The sequence below is a fragment of the Eleginops maclovinus genome, chromosome 16, assembly GCF_036324505.1.
Source record: "Eleginops maclovinus isolate JMC-PN-2008 ecotype Puerto Natales chromosome 16, JC_Emac_rtc_rv5, whole genome shotgun sequence".
Classification (NCBI taxonomy): domain Eukaryota; kingdom Metazoa; phylum Chordata; class Actinopteri; order Perciformes; family Eleginopidae; genus Eleginops; species Eleginops maclovinus.
Genome location: NC_086364.1, coordinates 1,359,487 through 1,380,227, shown reverse-complemented (window position 1 = coordinate 1,380,227; position 20,741 = coordinate 1,359,487). Strand labels below are relative to the sequence as shown.

General features: G+C 38.4%; 1 protein-coding gene across 9 annotated transcripts in view; it reads right to left on the bottom strand.

Moving 5' to 3' along the window:
- Positions 1 to 926: 926 nt before the first annotated feature.
- Positions 927 to 20,741, bottom strand: part of rbfox1 (RNA binding fox-1 homolog 1) — a 341,491-nt gene continuing 321,676 nt past the window's right edge. For 5 of the 9 annotated variants that reach the window (XM_063904620.1, XM_063904622.1, XM_063904623.1 and 2 more), the window contains 3 exons: positions 15,040 to 15,104; positions 9,578 to 9,653; positions 927 to 4,463 (listed from right to left, as the gene is read on the bottom strand). In XM_063904620.1, coding sequence (XP_063760690.1) covers positions 4,293 to 4,463; positions 9,578 to 9,653; positions 15,040 to 15,104 — 312 coding nt within the window. In that variant the 3' untranslated portion in view covers positions 927 to 4,292. Of the gene's footprint in view, positions 4,486 to 9,577; positions 9,654 to 15,039; positions 15,105 to 20,741 lie in introns of all 9 variants that reach the window. The other 4 variants (XM_063904618.1, XM_063904625.1, XM_063904624.1 and 1 more) reach the window with 2 other exon arrangements.

Genomic DNA, 20,741 nt, shown 5'->3' with positions numbered 1-20,741 from the left:
CGCATCGCACCTCCCCCTCGGCTCTTTGGCGCCCCCCAGTGGAGGTGCGCCTCACCTATTGAAAACCGCTGGGCTAGTCTTTATGCAACCACACAATTTAAGCTAAATAGTGTAGGGTTCTAAATTTTAAAGTAGGAATAGGCTAAACAAATCCAAGAGACTTCTCATCTAGATGTAACAGGATTGATTAGTACAATGATATGGTAAGTTTACAATGGACGCTCTGCCGAGGCCTTCTCCTATTTAACTGGTCCACTATCCTCTCTGGAGTGGTTATCTGTCTACAGTGTCGTATGAAGAAGGGCTGATCTCAAACTTTTCAAGTTTTTTTTTCTACTCTAAGGTCCTTCCGGTCTTGTCGTCTCTTATTGGTTAGTAGCAACGTGGCGGGTCTTTGGTACATCTGACTTCGTCCTCTTCTTCTGTCTTCTTGTATTGGCTGATGTCGTCGGAGGCGGGTCCATGGCACGTTCTGCTTAGCCCTCTTATGAAGTCACTGTCGCCATCTGTTGGCGTAGTCATGACGCTTCCTCATGATATTCTATTGTGCAATTGTTCTGAGGTTTATTGTTATTAAACATGTAAGAGTATTATTGCAGCATCCATGAGTGAGAGGTAGAGGCGGTGTGTTTAGTATGTAACTCCACGCCTCATTCTCCCTCTACTCATATATACGATACAATATTAGCAACATGCTAACTGAGGCTAAAAACAACAACACTGGTACAACCGGAAGTTCTAAATCTGGTTCGTCGGGAAACAGTGAATTATATCATGTAATGTTTCCGTTATTTTTACACTATCAAATATTGTAACTGGCTCTCAGAATAGCCAGTGCCTCCCTATCCCTTCATTGCACAGTAATAACACCACATTCACACGTGTTCATTTTTCTTTGAGAAAAAAATCAAACAGACTGGAACAAATTGAGAAAAGAAAACTTTATTGATGGTTATTGATTAGTGGAAGAACCATAATACATGCACATACAATGACTGGGTAGGAAGCCTTGTTTTGAACCACAACACCTACTGGAAGCAGAGCCTGTATAAAGTAGTTGCGGAGTCAGACATTCAGCATAGTGAGGACTACGAGTGGTCCTGTTCCTGACAGACACGGGGGGGATTTGAACCATCGAGGCTCTGACTGCTGCCTTCTTTATGTGATGCATCTGAGAGTTTTTCCTATCTAATGTGTTATAAATACAAAAAGGGAGATATGTAACAACACCACTTATTGGGAATAGTTGTAAACAGAATGTGGCACAGGAAGCGGCCCGTAGGCTGGCTTGCAGTGCAGCTGTATCAGAGTCCTGATACATGTAGTGCTTTTCAAATACACTACAGATTATTCCATTAACTTCTATTTACATCGTACTGTAGATTAGCCTGTTCACAAATTCTCATATTTATTTAGTATTATAATATTCAAACAGTTAATTTTCAAAGAGCAAAGGTTGAGTTCTAGAAAATAACAGAAAGGATGTCATATTAAGAAGGACATGAGAGAAAAGAGAAAGACATTACAGAATTGAAAGAAGTTAAGAAAAATGACAGCACTGATTTGTCTCAGTTTTATCTGAAAATGACGTGTGCAAAATGGTACAGTTGACAAAAAAAAATCGATGACTTTGAGAATCTACATTGTGGTTACATCATTTGTAAAGAGTTAATAAAAATCAGAATATGATTCGATAGAAAATGAGATAGCTCGCCCTAACAACTGATCTACTCTTCTAAATCTAAAACATTATACCATTGTGTATTTCATATAAGAGAACATCTTCACTGCACAGTTCAAATATAATACATTGTTGGATTATTATACTGTACTTTACCCCTCTTAAAATGTAGTAATGAAAGAAAAGAAAAGCAACAAAATCAACAAAGAGATAAAATAGACACAGTGGCTTTGGCCACTGCTATATATATTTTTTAAATCTCTTCTGTAATATAAAAATCATCAATTATACCAATGAATATATTGGAAGTTTATATAAAAAACATTTACGTCTACTCAGTACGGAAGAGAATTAGTGCCACAAAATAATACATCTTTAAATTCTGTGATTTAAAGTTTGACTTCTCCAGGATCCTGACTGTGTTCTTATAATCCAGCAGTAAATCGAATTGGTCATATTAAATTAATTTTCAAAGTTCATTAATGAGGACCTTACTCTTCTGCAGCTCACAGCGAACAGTTCAACAGTTTAGTTGCCATGGCAATTTTTTTCTCATTTCGTAATTAATAGCTATGTAAAATCTTCACTATACACACACACGGCAGATATTTCCATCAGACCCTTTGGCAGGAAGTGATGTAAGGTATTAGCACATGATTCAGTCAGCAAAGGACCGGCTGGATAATGTGCTGACTCTTTCCATTCTCTCCCTACAAGTAAACTAAACTAACCTGGACTATCTATGGAAGCTGAGAGCAGCTGTGACTGCCAATACTTGTTGTAGACTTGCATTTTTTATTAAGTGATCACGACTTAATGACCCCCTTTATCAAGATAAAAAAAGCAGAAATGCCCTTTTTACAAAAACGTGTTATATTTTTGGAATATCAAACAAAGAATGTAGTTTTAATGAAAACACATTGCATTCACCAAAGGATTTGAAGTCTCTATTTGACTTTCTTTTAAACCAGATTTATTGTCAGCATGTCTAATCAATATAGCCATAACAGCTGATGATGTGATTGTTGTGGTAATCTTGTCAGTCAAGAACTGTGTTTTTGCATGATCTGTGCATGATCAGTCCGTCTAGCACTCTGAGCTAAATCCTATCTCATTAGATCAGATGCTTAATCAGCATTAAGAAATACTTAAGAGGAACTTCATTGGATCGCACACGTATAGAAACATCTTGGCTCCAAATTTACTTGCTGCCAGCTGTTGATCCTAATTTCAAAAAAGGCTGCTGCGAAAATGAGTCCTAATTCCACAAAATAAGGTCTGTGTTTAACACAAGCGAAACACATTTCTCGTTTTGTTCTACGACTTAAAATACGTCAGTTGTTGAATGTTTGAAGCTTTTACCCATCTGCAAAAAAACGCTGGTTGCTAACCAGTGTTTGAATGAGACTATTAAATATCATGACGCAGAACCTTTAGCTTAGCTGTGGTGATGCGCCGGCATGCAACCGTGATGTAGTTCCTTTATAGGCTAATGTTAGCTACTCACTTCTTGCAAGTGCATTTATGCTTTAGAAATAATAAAGTGGTAATACGTGGAGATTATGCGGCTAAACAAAACATGTAAGTATCATAAACGTTTGTTAGCTACAGAGCTTTTGTCAGCAATATTCCAAAATACAATAGAAAATCACATTGCGTTATAGTCGAAGCCTACAAAAATGTGTCATGACTGCACCACTCTTTTGATCGCCAGATTTTGACATATTTTTTTAGGTTAAACAACGTACGTAACAACCCAATCTTAATTGGCCCTTTATAAAAAGGAAGTATGTGGAAATTGAAAAATTGGTGGCCAATATTTAAAAAAGAACAGGGATTTTGTTATTATGAAATACTTTTTTAAAATGCAATGCAATTTCATATGTGAGCAAACAAAAACACATATCGCACTCAATAAAAATTGGGCTACAATACATGCAGTTTCCATGACTATGCAGACATAGGATTTTGTTTTGGTATTATTATTGTTTTCTTGGTTTTGCAAAAGAACCATAAGCATATGATAATAAAGTTGCAGTCACAGGTAATAAAGCTTGTTCTCGAGGTAACTTGATAAACAGCAATAATGGCTGTTCTCAGCTTCTCTCACACACCGCCCTCAGAGGTTGTCCCTGGTTTTCAAGGCTTCTTGACTTCCTCACAAACCAAAGGGGGAGAAAAAGCTAGCTGAACTGAAAGAGGAAGTGCCAAAGGAAGCTGAGACGATAAAAACAACAACACTTGACTAGCATAGTCACTTTAACACTCTAACAAAACATAAAAAAAACTCCAAGTGAGTCTTACAGGGTTGGAGTTCTATACAAGCCCTAACTATTTGAATCTGATAAATATTGTATTTGTGTCTCTTCATTACTCTAGCAGCTCTCTATGGAAAACTTCTACAGCTGATAATCTAGGTTTAACTCTTTAAAAATCAAAAACCCACAATATCAAAATACACAGCACAAAATATCTGAGGTATAAGATGAAAAACATCAGCTGTCGTTTTCTTTTTTCTTTTTTCCTCTCTTAGAAGACGCTGACATGATGCACAAACTGCATGTATTGCAATACCCAGGCCTCAGTAACGTCTCTTTGATTACTCATCGTTTCATTCGCTCACACACTCACACACTTTCTTTCTGTCCTGTTGGAAGGTTGGGTGTAGGTTGGAGGTGTTGCTAATAGGGTGCGAAGCGGCTGTAGCCTCCCCGATATATACTAGCCTGGAGAGAGGACAGCACGAGCCCCACATCGTCGGCATGGCTCCGAGTTTTCGCGTCTGTCAGTGGGGTGAAGGCGTTCTGAAACACACACACACACACACACACACACACACACACACACACACACACACAGCACAGCCACACACAGATATTCATGGAAACACACACACCAGGAACCCTCATTAGCCCCTTTTGGTCCCGCACTTCTTCAACTGGAGTTTCAACATTACGTTACCGTTATTCCAGTGCAAACCCATTGGAGATGAAAAGACCAATGACCGGGGCAACCGTCATGCAGCAAGCACAGCAAGACGCTTCATGCCGGGGGAACATGCTGACTGCTATGTGAAAGAAATCCAGTCAATACAACCATGAAAAAAGGGCAGTCAAACAGAAATAAAAAAACTGAAGTCAAAAGGTGTTTTGAAGCAGAATGTGAACCAGGGTTAGCTACGTGTTTGAGATGGATCCTGCTGGTTTCACTGGGTGGAGGTGATGGAGATTCTGAGGCAGCTGCAATTTAAAAACTGTATTGTGAAATGTGCGTAGCTTCTGAAAGACAGTTGAAAGAGTATGTTAATACCATCTGTGTGTCCAGAGGAAACTGTATTTATGACTCTCATTACCAGGCTATTTATCAAGCTCTTCAGAGTAGGAGTTAGTTCTAACTGATCAAACATTCTCAGGGATACATGTTATCTCCTGATGTATTTACTTTAAAAACTGTTATATTTAAATAGGACAGCTCAAGAGGGGACAAGGGGCATTCAGTTGTTTTTTAAATTTCTAATCAAGGTAATACATTAATCACATGTAGGCTAGGTATGCTGTATCAAGACAGCCTTTAGAGTGTGTTTAACACAGTGAGTGATTTGTATGACTTGTTTTCTAAATTCTGGCATATAGGAAGTGCACTGCTGCCCTACCAGTTAAAAACAACAATGCATTTGGTCTTTGCATAAAGTAATTGTATTTTTATTAAGGTAGATTTAATAACAAGTAGCCATTTTAGACACATGTGGGGAGGCATGTCAATGTGAGGTGTAAACAGGGTCTTATAGACAGATGTCAGCTGAACAGACCCTTTCCATTTATCTGTAATCTTACACATGTACAAACATCATAGAGAGACCATGCTCTCTTGATTTTTGGTAGAGCAGGTCAAGGGGCATTATTCAAGGAAAAAAGTTTTAAAACCAGACAGGTAAAATCAAACCTAAATCTTGGTTGATTCTGTTGAAAATGGCAGTGATTTGCATCATTCTGATCAGCTGCATTGTCCATTCAGATTTATATTAATGGAGTGTGTTGGTCTAGTAAATGACTTCCGAGGCGCTCTCATGGATCGTCGTTCATCTCTCCTCAGAGATCTGTCTGCGCTGCCTAACCCTCAATCCTCAGAGCACAAACAGGGAATTTGAACATTCTTCATTATGGCAGAGTGGAACAATTTCCAGGTCAAACAAGGAGCAGGGGGAGATCAAATAAGGGAAATGAGATACCTTCATACTGAAGAGCCAAATGATAGCTCAAACATCATTTATCTTTAGTAATGGACTTGTTTGAAATGCTCACATGATTCGCAGAGGTATAAAGTAACTAAGTAGATTTACTCAAGTACTGTACTTAATTGCAATTTTGAGGTACTGTGTACTTTTACTCCACTACAATTCAGGGTAAATGGTGTGCTTTTCACTCCACTTTATTTACTTTACAGCTTTGGATTAATGATGTGAAATATGATCAACCCTTAAATCAGACTTTAGTTTACCTGGAGTAAATTCAGCAGCTACCATTCAAACTAGCTGCACCTTTACCCGCTCTGAGAACACTTTAATGATCAATAATTATAAAACATATCAGAGATATTATTCTGAAATGGACAAATTTACCTTTAGTACTTTAAGTAGATTACGATGCTTATACTTTTTAATTTTTCCTAAAGGTCCCCTATTATGCTAAATGCACGTTTTGCTCTCTTTTATACATAAATATGTGTCCCCAGTCTAAGGAGACACAAAGCGTCAGAAATACAACCCTCTCTCTTTTCCTCCTTACCCACATCTCTATAAACGGGGGTAGAAACGAGCTGATCCAGATTTGCTGTCCTTATGTCATAATAAGGGAAATGTGGGCTGGCTTTACATTGAACTCCTGGCAACGTCCCGCTCACGTGACACATTCCAACCTATCATCTGCAATATACAGTAGCGAGCTGAATCCCCTCGCGCAGCTCTGTCTATGTGTTCTACAGGAGGGACTTAGAGTAGTTGTTTATATAATACATATACTGCCTCTGTTCTAGTGGTAAACACTGAGAAGTGTTTCAGAAATAATGCTGGATGTGGTTTGGAACATGATATGGCGTTTAATCACGGCAGCGTTTAGCTGAGATTCTCCCGGTAGAAAACTCTCTTCAGAGGAGAGATCATGACGCTCTAAAGGGGCGTGGTCAGCAGCAGCTCCAAAGGGGCGTGGCCAGCAGCAGCTAGTTCATTTAAAGCTACAGTCACAGAATCAGCACTTCAGGAACAGGGCTGAGATAGAGGGGGATGAGGGGGGATCTGTTTGGTATGTTGAACAAAACACTTCACAGACAAGTTTTGTATAGATATGATACCTATAATATATTGTTTAAATATAGTATAATAGGACACCTTTAAGTTTGATTTTTAATACATGACTTAATTAATTGTAGCAGAGTATTCCTACACTCGGTACTCCTACTTTTACTCAAGTTCAAGATCTGAGTTCTTCTTCCATCTCTGCCGATTTGTGGCACATTTCCTATTGCTTTGCTAACACCGTAGGTATGTACAATATCATAAAGACAACATTTTTTCCAATTATTGGTCTATCTATGAAGTTTGACTGACAATTTTCTTATGTTGGCAAACAGCTGGAGGGTTTGGAGAACATAGTTTGCGGCTTACCGGTCCGCTCAGATCATTTCTTTCTTCCCTGCCCCCTCCCTGTGTGCAGCATCACAAGGGATTTAATTATCAAAATGACTAATTATTTCATTACCAGGGAGTGCAGGGTGAGGTGGTATACACCAAATTAGAAATATAATAACTAACATGGACTGGGCTGCAAAGGCATGAAGACATTCATCACCTTTTACAGGCGGGATTAATGTATAATTTGGACTGCCGTTAGCAGCACAGACAAATTCAATTAAGTTTAAGTGAGGAGATGTCAACGCTGCAGAAAAGCTTATGCACACCAACAGAAGAAAAAATTATGGGGTGGGGGAGGGAGACATTATGAAAGATTGAGATTGTGGAGCTTGAGATGGTGGAATTAAGCATATTAACTAAAAGACAAATTTGATCAACCTTTCCTTATTATGAGGTTTTAATTAAACTTATTTTTAAAACAGCCAATCTTGACCCAGAGGAATATACCAACAATGGACATATTAATACAGCCCCAGAACAAATTAAGAGACCATTCCAACATTATCAGTTTCTCTGGTTTTATTATTTATAGGTACGTCTTTTGAGTTAAATGATTTTTCCCCCTTTTTATTGTATTCTATAAACTACTGGCAATTTTTCTCTGTGTTGGAATTCAACAGACACTGGAATGGCTGCCATACATGTAGAGACTGAGATTCAAGAAAAAAATTGAGTGGTCTCTTAATTTTTTCTGCGGCTGTCTATAGAAAACCTTCCCTTTTCTCTATGAGCCTTAGTACCCTTTTTCCACCACCGGCTTGAAGCACAAGAAATTGTTCCCTTATGGAACCAGTAATTTGCTGGGCTGTAATTGAGAACCGCATACATGCAAGTTGAACCAATTGCAAAACAAACTAGCACCAGCACAGAACTATAACTATATTTATTTCAGGAGAAAAAAGGGTGAGAGAGAACACAGTCACAAAACAGCCATAGGAATTTTACATAGCTTATTTAATCAGTCAGGATTTAGAGTGCATCAGAGCACAGAGACTGCAATGGTAAAAGTGACAATTTTTTCTAAAATATACTATAAAATATACATTTTTCCAAAAGTAATTCCTCCAATTGCATAATAAAATGGAAATGTCTCTGCAATTGTTACCATTCCCCATCAGATGATATACCATAGACAATAAAACCCTATGAATATCTAAATATATCATGGAGTTCCGCAAGATTCTGTACTTGGACCTGTTCTAAACAGCTTATCTATGGCTTCTTAAGGCAATATTCTTAAAAACACTACATAAATTATAAATAGATGCTACGCAATTAAAAACTGATACAATTCAAGTATGCGACGCACAGTCAAAACAGTGTTGTTGTAATTGACCTAAAACACTGCCAAAATGCGTTATGTAATGCTATATGTTCACTATTCACTTCTAGGTTGGATTGTTGTAATTTCCTATTATTAGGTCATGTTATTAGTCATAACTTTGGTTTCAGACTCTCCAGTTGATACTATGGCCAGTGTATAGACAAAAACTTGGAAACAAGTTCATATTTATCACATGTTAGCTTCTTTCCCTCTAAAAATCTAGAATAAAAGGAATAATTCACTCTCCTTACCTTCAAAGCCTTTAATATTAAGGCAACAACTTATCTAAAAGTGCTTACAGTACACTATTACCCCACTTGAAGACTCACTCCATAAATGAAGGGTTCCTTGTGGTTCCACATTTGACAGTATTAGGCTTGCCTCTTTGATAAACTTATAGTTGGGACCAGACCCTGTTTTGGATGCTATGGTTCATTATTGGTCAATGTTTATTCTGTAAGATAGGCATAAAATAAGGAGCATTTCTATCATATTTTTGAGATGTCATAACTGATTTGAAATTTGCATCCTAGTCACAGAACAGAGTCTGTCTAGTCTATGTGTGGTTTGTAGTCTAGAAGAGGGACATGCCCACAATAATTCTATGTGCTTAACTTAGCTGTGATTATGTACTGTTATGCTTTGCAATGTATCTTTGCCACCAAAGCCATATTTTCTAAAAACACCAAATGGAATGATTGGTCAGTAAGCCTTACTCCACTCAAGCTTGTTCAGCTCTCGATGTAAATCATGCAGATGACATGCAAGAGGTTTAAGCTCAATTGTGTATTTTAGAGACATGTTTGGCGAAATGAAAAAAGGAAGTGGTATAATGCATGATGTTGCGAGGAGCAGGGATGCAGAACAGATGTGTGGCAGGTCTTACCATGGCACCAACGCTGTATGTGGCTGCTGGAGTGAGTGTGTGGTTGTAGGGGTCGGCAGCATATACTCGTCCGTAACTGAAATACATGAGATAACAGGGTGGTTAAAATAAATTACGATTGGCTGTCAAGTGGACACTCCAAATAACTACTTGTGGATTCTGTATTTATTTTCTTATCATAATTTGTCATATACATTGCTATTTATATATGTAGAAATGAAAGTGAGTTACACTTTCTTCTTCGTCTTACAAACCTTAACGAAACAATTTTTCTAGTCCAAATAAGATATTCAGTATATGCTGACTACACTGAAAAAAATGAAATGTTGACTTTAATTAAATGTATTATGTCAACAGATTTCACATCACTGTATTAGGTTTTGTTGGAAGCAATAATAATAAGTTTAAATAATAAATATTAGGTTCAACTTATTATTATTACTTTCAACTAACCTTAGTCTTGTTTCTGTTTTTTCAGTGTATACCTCAAACTGTAAGATGGTAACTAATCCCTAATCAGTGTGCACTCAAAAGCAAAATGTTTAACTTACTGATTTTTTAAGTAAAATGTATTATTTATTTCTTGTTATTACCAACAGATGAAATATCAATGTTTTCTTATTTGATGCGCCTTTAAAAGGACAACATCATGTCTTCTAAAAGCAAGAAATCACTCTTTTATTTTTTTACTGAACAGTAAATGTGCACTACAGTTAAACTGTGTGATATGATGTAATTTGTTAAAGATCATGGCAATCTTCCAGTTGAATTTGAAATGTTTTCTCTGTGTTTGATTATACCCTTTAGCTTGATAGAGAACCATGACTATAACCATCTGTTAAACATTATCCGAAGAAAACTCCATGGCAGGCTGACCATAGTTTGCCAAGATACAGAGACAGAAAAAAACACTAAATATAAAGAATCAAAGAATAAAGAATCAAAGACTTGTTCTATTTTTAGACAGAAATAGTCTGCAGCAGTGTTCATTCCAAGAGCAGCCATACTGTGGACAACCAGCCCCAGGCCCCTCCCCCCAACTCCCTTCCCCCCTGCTGTGTCCTAGCCCAGACATGATAAGGGCCAATCAGGGGCCAGGGCCTGTGCCTATAATTTAGTTGATTTGCATAGCAGCCCAGTGGTTGAAGCGATTAGAAGTTAATCCCGATTAGTTTTGGACATTGGTATTCACCATGCAGCCCCCCCAACACCCACACTTACCCAGCACTGCAGCTGACCTATCTTATCTCCCAGAGCAGAGCCCTAACCCATCATCACAGCAGTGTGTGTATGTGCGTCTTTGTGTGTGTGTGTGTGTGTATGTGCGTCTTTGTGTGTGTGTGTGTGTGTGTGTGTGTGTGTGTGTGTGTGTGTGTGTGTGTGTGTGTGTGTGTGTGCGTGTGTGTGTGTGCGCGTGCAAGAGAGATAGAGAGTGTGGTAAGCTGCAAGTACATCACAAATTCAAATGCAATTTGAGTCAAATGCATTTTTTAAAATGACCCTGAGGTGAGAAGATAAACAGTGAAACAACATTTTCAACAGCTATACAAAATGGTTGTTAACCTGCTCTAATGCACAAGCTTTTCTGGATACAGGAAACAAAGACACATTCGAAAAACAGGTACAGTTGTGCTACTTAAATATTGTCTTCTGAACGTGTAAGGTCTTGCAGAATGATGAACTAAATCTGCTGTTTTCTTGGTCGTTTTGTAGAATTTTTTTGTTTTTATTTCAAAAGAATCTCAATTTAAGATAAACAGAAACGGATTGTAAAAAGATCCCTCAGCTTCGTGTCTGGTTTACGAAGCTGGAGTCAGGCAAGAAATTCCGTGTGACTCCGTAGGCACCGTTATGAAAAGTCCATAGTTTCTCATGTTGCTTTGATAACTGGACTCCATCACTTTTCCCTTCAACAAATGTTCTTCACCCATCTGTATATGGTGTCTTCAAACTGATCCTTTTAGATTTGTATTAAACTTAATATGCTGTGCATTGCACATTTACTGTATACAGCATAACATCCCACTTCTATATTTCGTTAGCCGTAATTGGCCCTTCATAGTATATATTTGACAGATAGTCTACATATGTTTATCTTTCCCTGTCAATATTTATACATGTTTACTGTTTATTTCTGAGTTATCTTAGATTTTGAAAAAGATTGTATTTTATGTTTGTTTATTTTCTATTCTTTCTCATTTTCACATGTGCAATGCCTTATTTACTTGCTGCTGTGACTTCCAAAAGTTGGATCAATTAAGGAAATCTTACCTTGTCTTATTTCATATATTTTTAAAGTGACAAAATAAATGACCTTGTTACAGAAAAATGTGTGTGTGCCTGCCTATTCACATGTGTGTAGTGATTTGTGAATGCTCATAACATGCTCACATGAGCATAATGTGCATGAGTGACTGCATTGCATCAGCATTGCTCTGTGTGCCACATGAGCCTGGCTGGGTCTGCTCAGCCTCCTGAGAGCAGCTGCTGTTGCCCCCCCCCACCCCATCTGTGACCCTTGTGGCATGAACATGACCAACATGGTGCCAGGTTGGCCTCCCCACAGATGGGTGCATCAGGGCCACACAGGTCCACAAGCAAGTCTTCAATGCCACGCCAGACCAAGGTGGAACATTAACGCAGGGCTCGTGCAGGCCTTTGTTCGGGGTTTGTTTAAAGCTATACTTTGCTTGCCAGCATTGTGGACCAGGAAATGGTAAGTACCCCCAAAGTTTTATGTTAGAAATGTGTAGTACAGGTCCCCAGCACATAGAAACTGCAGGATGCTAACTCACATATGTTGGGCAATTTGTTAAATTAGCATAAAGGGCAGTAAAATAAAACCTGAAGCAGTAGGAAGAACATTCCTTGTAATTCAATGTAATAATGTTTTACTGATACACATGCTAATATCCAAATTGTGGAGTACTTCCCCCCCCTCCCCCACACTTCAAGCCCTGACAATAACATTAACACAATGTTACAGAGAGAACAGGCAAAATTGGCCTTTTTGTATCAGTTGTTCCTGTCAGTACTGAGTATAAGTACAGAGGCAGTTACATAAACCGTCTGCACTTCTAATCCTGGCTCTGCCTTAAGTCTCCCTATGTTTATATGGCCAGTGTCATTATTTCTTAGTATGATAGCATCTTCTCAAGAGTAACTCCTGTGCACCTACTTAGTCTGCTAATATATTAGCTGCTCTATTTTCTTGAGCCAAAACCCTCTGTATAATAATTGGACAACACATCCCTGAATTAGAAAGATGGTATTTCTGCCCTTTAAGACTGTTAACCCAAGCTGGTAATAAATCTGAAGTTTGGGAAAGTGAGGCAGAAAATAAATTATGCATGAAAAGTAGCTCTGTGCAATTATAAACTAAAATTACACACCAGCGCCTACTAAATTAAAACAAATAATTAATGGTGTTATGAGCATATCCATTATTAGCAGAGTGTGTGTGTGTATGGGGGGGGGGGGGGGGCGGACGTACGGGAGATAAACTCCCTGAAATATCTCTTCAGCCCCAGAAACCATTGTTTCAAATGTGACCTTTCAAATGTGAATGGAGCCTACAGTATGTTCAATAAGCAGAACTTATATTCATTGTGTGTTGTCTCTTATTTATACGGCTACGTTATAGAAAGGAAACCCTGCAGTGTAATAAAATGACCCTGTTATACATTTGTTGACATTGATAGGAAACACGTTGTAATTCTACATTGTCTGCACATATCTACTACAGTATAGGTGTATATGGAAAGATTGTAAAACTGCAAGTTATGGTGAGGCTACTAAAAGGCTTGGTCTGGGTAAGCAAAGGGTCAGGGTTAGATTAGAAAAGGGTTAGGGTTAAGGTGTGGATACATATTTAGCAACCAGACTTATAAAAGAACCTTTAGCAAAAGTGAGGCTTAGCTAAAGGGCTTGGAGCTAATGCTACAGCACATGAGATACATAGGACAACATCCAAACCGATCAGTACACACATTAACGACTGGCGACTGTGGCTGCGAGGTAGTGCAGTCGTCTTGTGGATTCGATCCCAGCCCGAGCAGTCAACATGTCAATGTGTCTTTGGGCAAGATAATGAACCCTGAGTTGCTCCCAATGGCCAACGGTGAATGAATGTATATGACAGTTAGTTCCTTAGAGCAAGGTGCACTGCTCTGTATGATTGGGTGAATGACTTGTAGTATCTTTCAGGGGTCGCAAAGACTGGATAAAGCGCTATATAAGTAGAGTCCATTTACCATTCACTTTCCACCCTGTAACATAGTGAACTTCATCTAGTCACACTCTCTGCGGAAAAATTCAGCTGCAGGGTAAGAATACATCGGCAACCTTTGGGACCATCTCCCCCAGACAGAAATAGGAACTGTCATAACTTTTTGTAACCTCGGTTTAGAATCAGCATCTCTTGGCTAAAAACATTATACATGCTTTTAGTTTTTTAATCTGATGTTTATGAGCTGCTTTTGCAACAGTATGTAAATACACCAAACTTTGCAGTCAAACGCACGCTTTTACCTTTTCTAGACTAAACACAGGTATATCTAATCCTCAGTGAAGATAATAGAAATACATGTAACCTTGAAGTTGTTAAAATCTGAATAACAATATTAATCATAGTAGTAAATGTTTGGATGGAAATATTATATATTCCCATGAGGGACACAAACAGTGTTGCACCTGGTAAGGTAGGTCAGCTGGTTAAGTGAAGACCAATGAGCAGACTTGCTGAAGCAGGCCTTGATAATTCACTTCCACTCCGCAGTTTTTGGTCTGGTACAGCAATTAGTGTGGCAGACCATCCACACGAACGTGCAAACAAAGTTGAAGTGGGTAGGGGGAGGGTGTTGGGGTAGGCCTCGTGATATACTCCACAGTAGGCATTTGAAGATATGAACTTGCTTATCACCACTTTCATTGGATTTTGAGTGGTTTAGTCAACTTTGACCACCATAGAATATAAATGTGTTCAGTGTCTATTCTTTGTATATTCTCTGCAGTTATTCATGAAGTCTGAGTCATTGTTTGGGGGGTGGGGGGGGTGTTAAATAAAATGTGGTGATGATTAATGTCTTTGTTGATGTAGTGCAGTTAAAACAGAGCTGTCAAATCATGGGGGAGAAACGAACACAACAGGAGGGTGAATGGCAAAGGCTATGTACAGTACTATTAATGTATTCAAGTAGTTGTTAAATAAAGGTGTGCTGTAGTTTTGATGTAGAGTTAAAAAGTGAACTTTCTTGTTTCTTAATTGCTGTTCATAACATTTCTGTAAAAACGCATGCATCAGAAAGGATTTTCAGTGAGAGGGTTACTCAGTCGGTGTAGCACGGATGAAATGATACCTTGATGATAGTCCGATCTATGGGTCATGATATCTGATTGGTCCTTAAAATATAAGATAATGGTAATAATTAATATTCTGACGTGTCATAGAGTTGATATCTTACCTGTCACTGTATGCAGCAGCTGTGGCAGCAGTAGGCTGGGCATATCTGTAGGCAGCGTAACCACCCTGAAAACACACACACACACACACACACACACACACACACACACACACACACACACACACACACACACACACACACACACACACACACACACCATAATAAAGATTGTGAGATTCAGTGTCATTCTCTAAAATAGTTTTCTACTGTACTTAACGCCTGACACAAACACTTTAATACATCTGTTTTTGTCAAATGTACTAGATACTTATATTGAAATTCTGATATTAGGAACAAGATATATTTGTTTGTGTCTTGTGTGTGTGTGCTATGTTTTCCCCAACACCTAAATAAATGAATATATCACAAATTTTCATGACACTTTTTTTTTTTCTTTATAAAAAAAAACCGCTAGGAATTTAAAGATGGCCTCTGACCAAATCTTTTAAAGGAAGGTATTTATAGTTAGGTCTTCCTGCCTCCTTCACTTTGGGCCCATCTGCTCCACTACAGAGACCATCTGCCTACATCCCTTACATCTGGAGGTCATTTTTACCCTATGGAAAAGTGCATATGCTTTCAAAAGCAAACTGAAATGTATATATTTCATGCTTATTTCATTTTATTTCATCAGTCTTGCGGACAGATGTATTGGTGTGTGTCAGCACTATGTCACAGTGTAGTGCTGACATAGTGCTGCATGCTGCACGATAGCATGGAGAAGTGTCAGCATCAGTGTCATGTGATCTACTCAGAGAACACTGCTGGATCACTTCCTCCCTTTCACATCCTTACAAGCTCACACACACTAACTCACAGACAGTATGACACAGACACGTGCACACAGGACATGCAGCTCCATGTTCAAGCTCATTACAGCATACAAACAAAAAAACAAGCATAAATACATTTGTTTTTTAAGATGAATATGTAATTGAGCATGAAAATGGATTTTGTAAATTGTATTGTGATCTGTATTTGTATGACATTTATTTTTGTCTTTTTACACTTTCTGGTATTGTCTTATTCTTTAAGCCTCTGTACATGACCTTGTTAAAAACATTTGTTTAAAAAACTTATTTAACACAAGCGTTCAGTTATATTGCCATTACAAAACGGTGTTATTAGATAACGAGAGTCACCTAATACTAACTTCTTTTCTTCTACCTTGACTGATTATATTGATATTTAATTAGTTTAATAAAAAAATTGTAACATCTTAGAGTGAAAAGTGAACTGTAACTCTTTGTGATGTACTGCATCTGAGTTATATGCTGGCAACAGAGCTTTAATACCAGAAACAACAGAACGTTAACTCTGTCATATAACGGACAGCTCAACAAACTGGACATAAACAAATACATAAAACAAAACAACACATTCACACTTTTGACAAATGTGAAACACGGTGTGATAAAGTCAGACAACACAAAGATGTTATTTTACATTTTTCAGGGACTTGAAGCTGACATACTATTTACACAGAATGTTCCTCCTGTGATTTGAATATGTCACAGGCCCATATTGCAATTTTGGTTAAATGCTAATTGTTCAGCAGTGATTGATTACTTTTGGAAATATTGGTCACCACTTAATGTTAGCCTTTTACCCAGAAGTCAGATTCATCATCAGTTTAAGCAAAGCCTGGACTCAAGTTCAACATTCTGACTTGAGTCAAACTCCTGTCATGAAGTTTTCCTTTCATACTGTGTTCATTGCAATTTTATTCTGCAGTGTGTTTCTTTCTGTGGCTCTTAATGCTGTATATGTGACTAATTGGTTAATTTAGCTCCTAAAGGCATAAAGAAAGGCTACATATTTTCATTTTAACCAGCACTGTTGTATATGGTTGAGATCTGCCCTCTCTTTGTTTTCATTAGATGTATGCTGTTATAAAACAGCTTGGTAGACTGTTTGCCTTTAAATGCATGGGCGGTTCTGGGGAGGGGGCCCACAAAGTCAAGTGTTCCTGTAACACTGCAATTTGTGATGTTGTGGCAAATAGTGTGTTTTAACCTGAGTCAGTGCTACAGAAAAGACTGTGATATAACTTGAGCCAAAGTAACTGAAAATATGGGGAGGGGGCCTGTAAAATTGATCTAAAACCACCACCGTTAAACGTATACTGTATCTGAGAACCCCTCCCTTAATTCATTATAAAACAAAATACATTTGTTCTCATCCAGACTCTGTGACAACTCCAGCACTTCTCATCATTCCCCTTCCACACGCCCTGCTCTACGACGGAGACGGTGTGTCTGTCCTGACAGGAGCGATGTATTATTACCACTATAAACTGTGGAGGCCAGTAAGTGATACTCAGTGTGTTTGATGATGGGCCATGGCAAGAAGATGAACAGGTTGGCCTCTGGTCGGCAGCAGACACTGGACTGTCACTGCTGACTGAGTGACTAACGGCAACCCTACAGCTGTGTGTGTGTGTGTGTGTGTGTGTGTGTGTGTGTGTGTGTGTGTGTGTGTGTGTGTGTGTGTGTGTGTGTGTGGTGTGTGTGTGTGTGACTGAGTTGTGGGGGTGGAGGAATATGGTCAAGGTTTGGCCACTGTACACGCTCAATCACACACAGGGAAGCTTTCAATCCATCACATTTGCTGATTCATTGAAGTAAAGAGAGGACTCCTCTTCCTGTCCGCCCATTATCACTGACTTCAGTATTCAGCACAGGACCAACAAATATATTCTGCTGGCTGACGTTCATATAGCACTTTAATGCTTCTGATCTGTATATTTTTGTGTGTATTGGTTTAAAAAAACAAAAAAAAGGTAAGAATTGATTGTAAGCGTTCTTTGTCACTATCTTAGTTTTTGTATTTAGTTTTCTGTTTAATTTTGACATTTATTTCTCCTTGTGTTTTTACTTCCTGTGTTTGCCCTCCTGTCTGATTGGAGCAAAATGACCCGGAAGTCCCTCAGTGGCCGCCATGATAAGAGCTGTTGGAATTCTCTAGATGATAGGAAAGGAGCTCTGAAACTTCCTCTATACCCTCCTTTAGTTTAGGAAGCACTGGACCTTCCTTTAGGAAAGGAAAGGAGAAAGTGCTGTCCCACAATGCCTTGCAGTCGCATCATTTACCATGACACAACATTCGGCTGTTCACTGAAACGACTGATCGTGATGGAGAAAACCGCGTCATGAAAGTTACGGTGCTTATTAAGCAGTTTAAAACGTATATCATAACTTGCTAAAGTGCTTTGTTTTGAACGTTCAGCTCTTTATTAATCAAAAGGAGAAATATAAACTTTACTTTTTTACTGAAATGATAAACTAAGTCCACAGTTCAGTGTTTACTGAGCTGTGTGGGGTTTCTGAAACTTTTTAAAACATGTTTGAATTGTGATATTCAATTCAATTTTGTATTTATTTAAAAATATTTCATATCATCATAGTATTGGGATTCATTCGTGTGGACCGGAGAGTGAGGGTGACATGCATAAGTTTCACTTCCTTTTTTATTTCAATTCCAACCTTGGTCTTGGTAGAATATATGTCTCTCTGTTGTCCTCGTTCATAAAGCATAAAACAACACCATCAGAGCACGGTGCAGAGTAGATGTGCTTTCAGTAGTCCGCTTTATAGAGACTGTAGTTCCCACAGCAGACGCACATTAATAACGTCCTTCATCATAAATACGGTGGATAGTGTAAGTGCAGTCAGATTCTCAAAGCACCGCAGTCTCTTTTCCTAAGTCCTTTTGAGTTCTCCTATCCACTATTCCTTAACCCTGTGACGTTTCACACAGAGGTGGAGGAATAGAAGATAGGAATAGACGATAGGAGCTGATTTTTGGACAATTCGACCGTACCCTTAGTCTTGTTTTCCCTTGTCAGTTTGTCGTCGCTTTTTTTCAACAGCTTTTAATTATTAAAAGCTCGCTTTTTGTTATATTGTATCCCTTCCCCTTTTTCTGCGTTTGGGTCCCCTTAACCCCCCCACAATTGTTATGCTATAAGGTAACGGTATTGTACAGTAATGTGTTTGGGTTATAGAGTTGTGCAGGAATGAGTCCTAAAACCCGAAACAAGTCAGTATTTTACAACTTTTGGTTGCCTCGTCTCAAAGTCAACGTCTTCTTAAATGCGTTTTGGTTATATGCCTGGAATATGGTTAAAACAAGATGAAGATATTCATACATTTTATTCTGACATAAAACACATCAGTAAATACCCCACTAGTTAATGTCTGAAGCTTTTATGTGTCATACAGTAAAAACTGCGTTGACTACAAGTAACTAAATTAGACTACTAAACGTCATCACAACAAACGTTAGCCGTCTTTAGCTTAGCGGTGGTGATGCGCAGCTAAGCAACTTATGTAGTTTTTTAAAAAGCCTAACATTAGCCTTTTTTCCACTGGCAATTGCATTTATGCTTTACAAACCATAACAATGGTGTTAATACGGGGAAATTATCCTGCTGAACAACATTTCTAAGTATCCTAAATGTGTGAATGTGTGTTTGCCACATATTCTAATAAAAATCCCACTGCTTTTTTGTAACCCTTGCAATGTTAACTTCTGTGTACAAAAATATGTCATCATTTCACCACTGTATTACTACGGATCACTGTCACACACTTTAAATGCACTTAATGAACACACAGAGTACACAGAGTCGGATACAACCATATCCCACTGGCCCTTACTTACTAAAAAGCCCGGGGTCATGGTGGCCCGCTGTGCCCTCTCCTTGTGGGATCTGACAATATGTACATGGCCTTGTGCTTAGGTTATACAATCAGCAGATTGATTAATTAGGGGATTGATTAAATAAAATAACGTATCTTCTCTCATGAACATCTGATGTTAGCCTGTATACTTCTACAAGACAAAGGAAGTGCACCAGAGACAGCTTGAAAGCAGACTGAGACCTTTCGAAGCAGACTTGGTTTAATTTGGTAACTGGTTTTAACCAGCAAAGACAGCTTCTCTTATAATATCCTAGGGAAAAAATATTGGAACCTATTTGTGACATAACCTGTCTTATAAAAACTCAATTAGCAGATGAAGAAAAAGGGGGTAGCTATGATTAACTGAGCATTAATAGTTTTCCTCAGGATAAAATGGCTAGATAAAGAAGTCTTTAAGCTGATGTTTTTATCCAAAGCAACTAACATACACCTATATACTGTAGACATGCCAATTTGGGATTAAGTATCTTGCCCAATGACATTTTGTCATGTTGACTGCAGGGGTTGGGGGTCGAAACAGTGACCCTCTGATTGGTAGACGTTGTTTTTTTCCCCTTGAGACACAGCAGTCACATGTTTGTTGGATTACAGCTGTAAAATTGCTTGATTATGTCAGCATTCACCCATTAAGACACATTAATACTGAGAACCAGTTCCTCTCCAGGAGAGATGAACACTCACACACACTCACATATACCGTTGGCTATGCATCTGGAGCAATGAGGGGTTGAGTATCTTGTCTAAGGACACCTTGACATGTTGACTGCAGGGGCCAGGCTACAGAGCCTCTGATTGATTGGAAACTGCTTTACCACCTTAGCCTAAATCCATCCACATATTAATAACAATGTTCGCATAAAGTTAAATCACACACTGACTAATAATCTGTACAGGCTAGTAACCTATAAAGCATTGTGGCAACACTCTGGATACTTCCCAGTTTTTAATAATTGATCTTAGCCAATTTTTTGTGGTAATGTTACCAGGGATGCACTG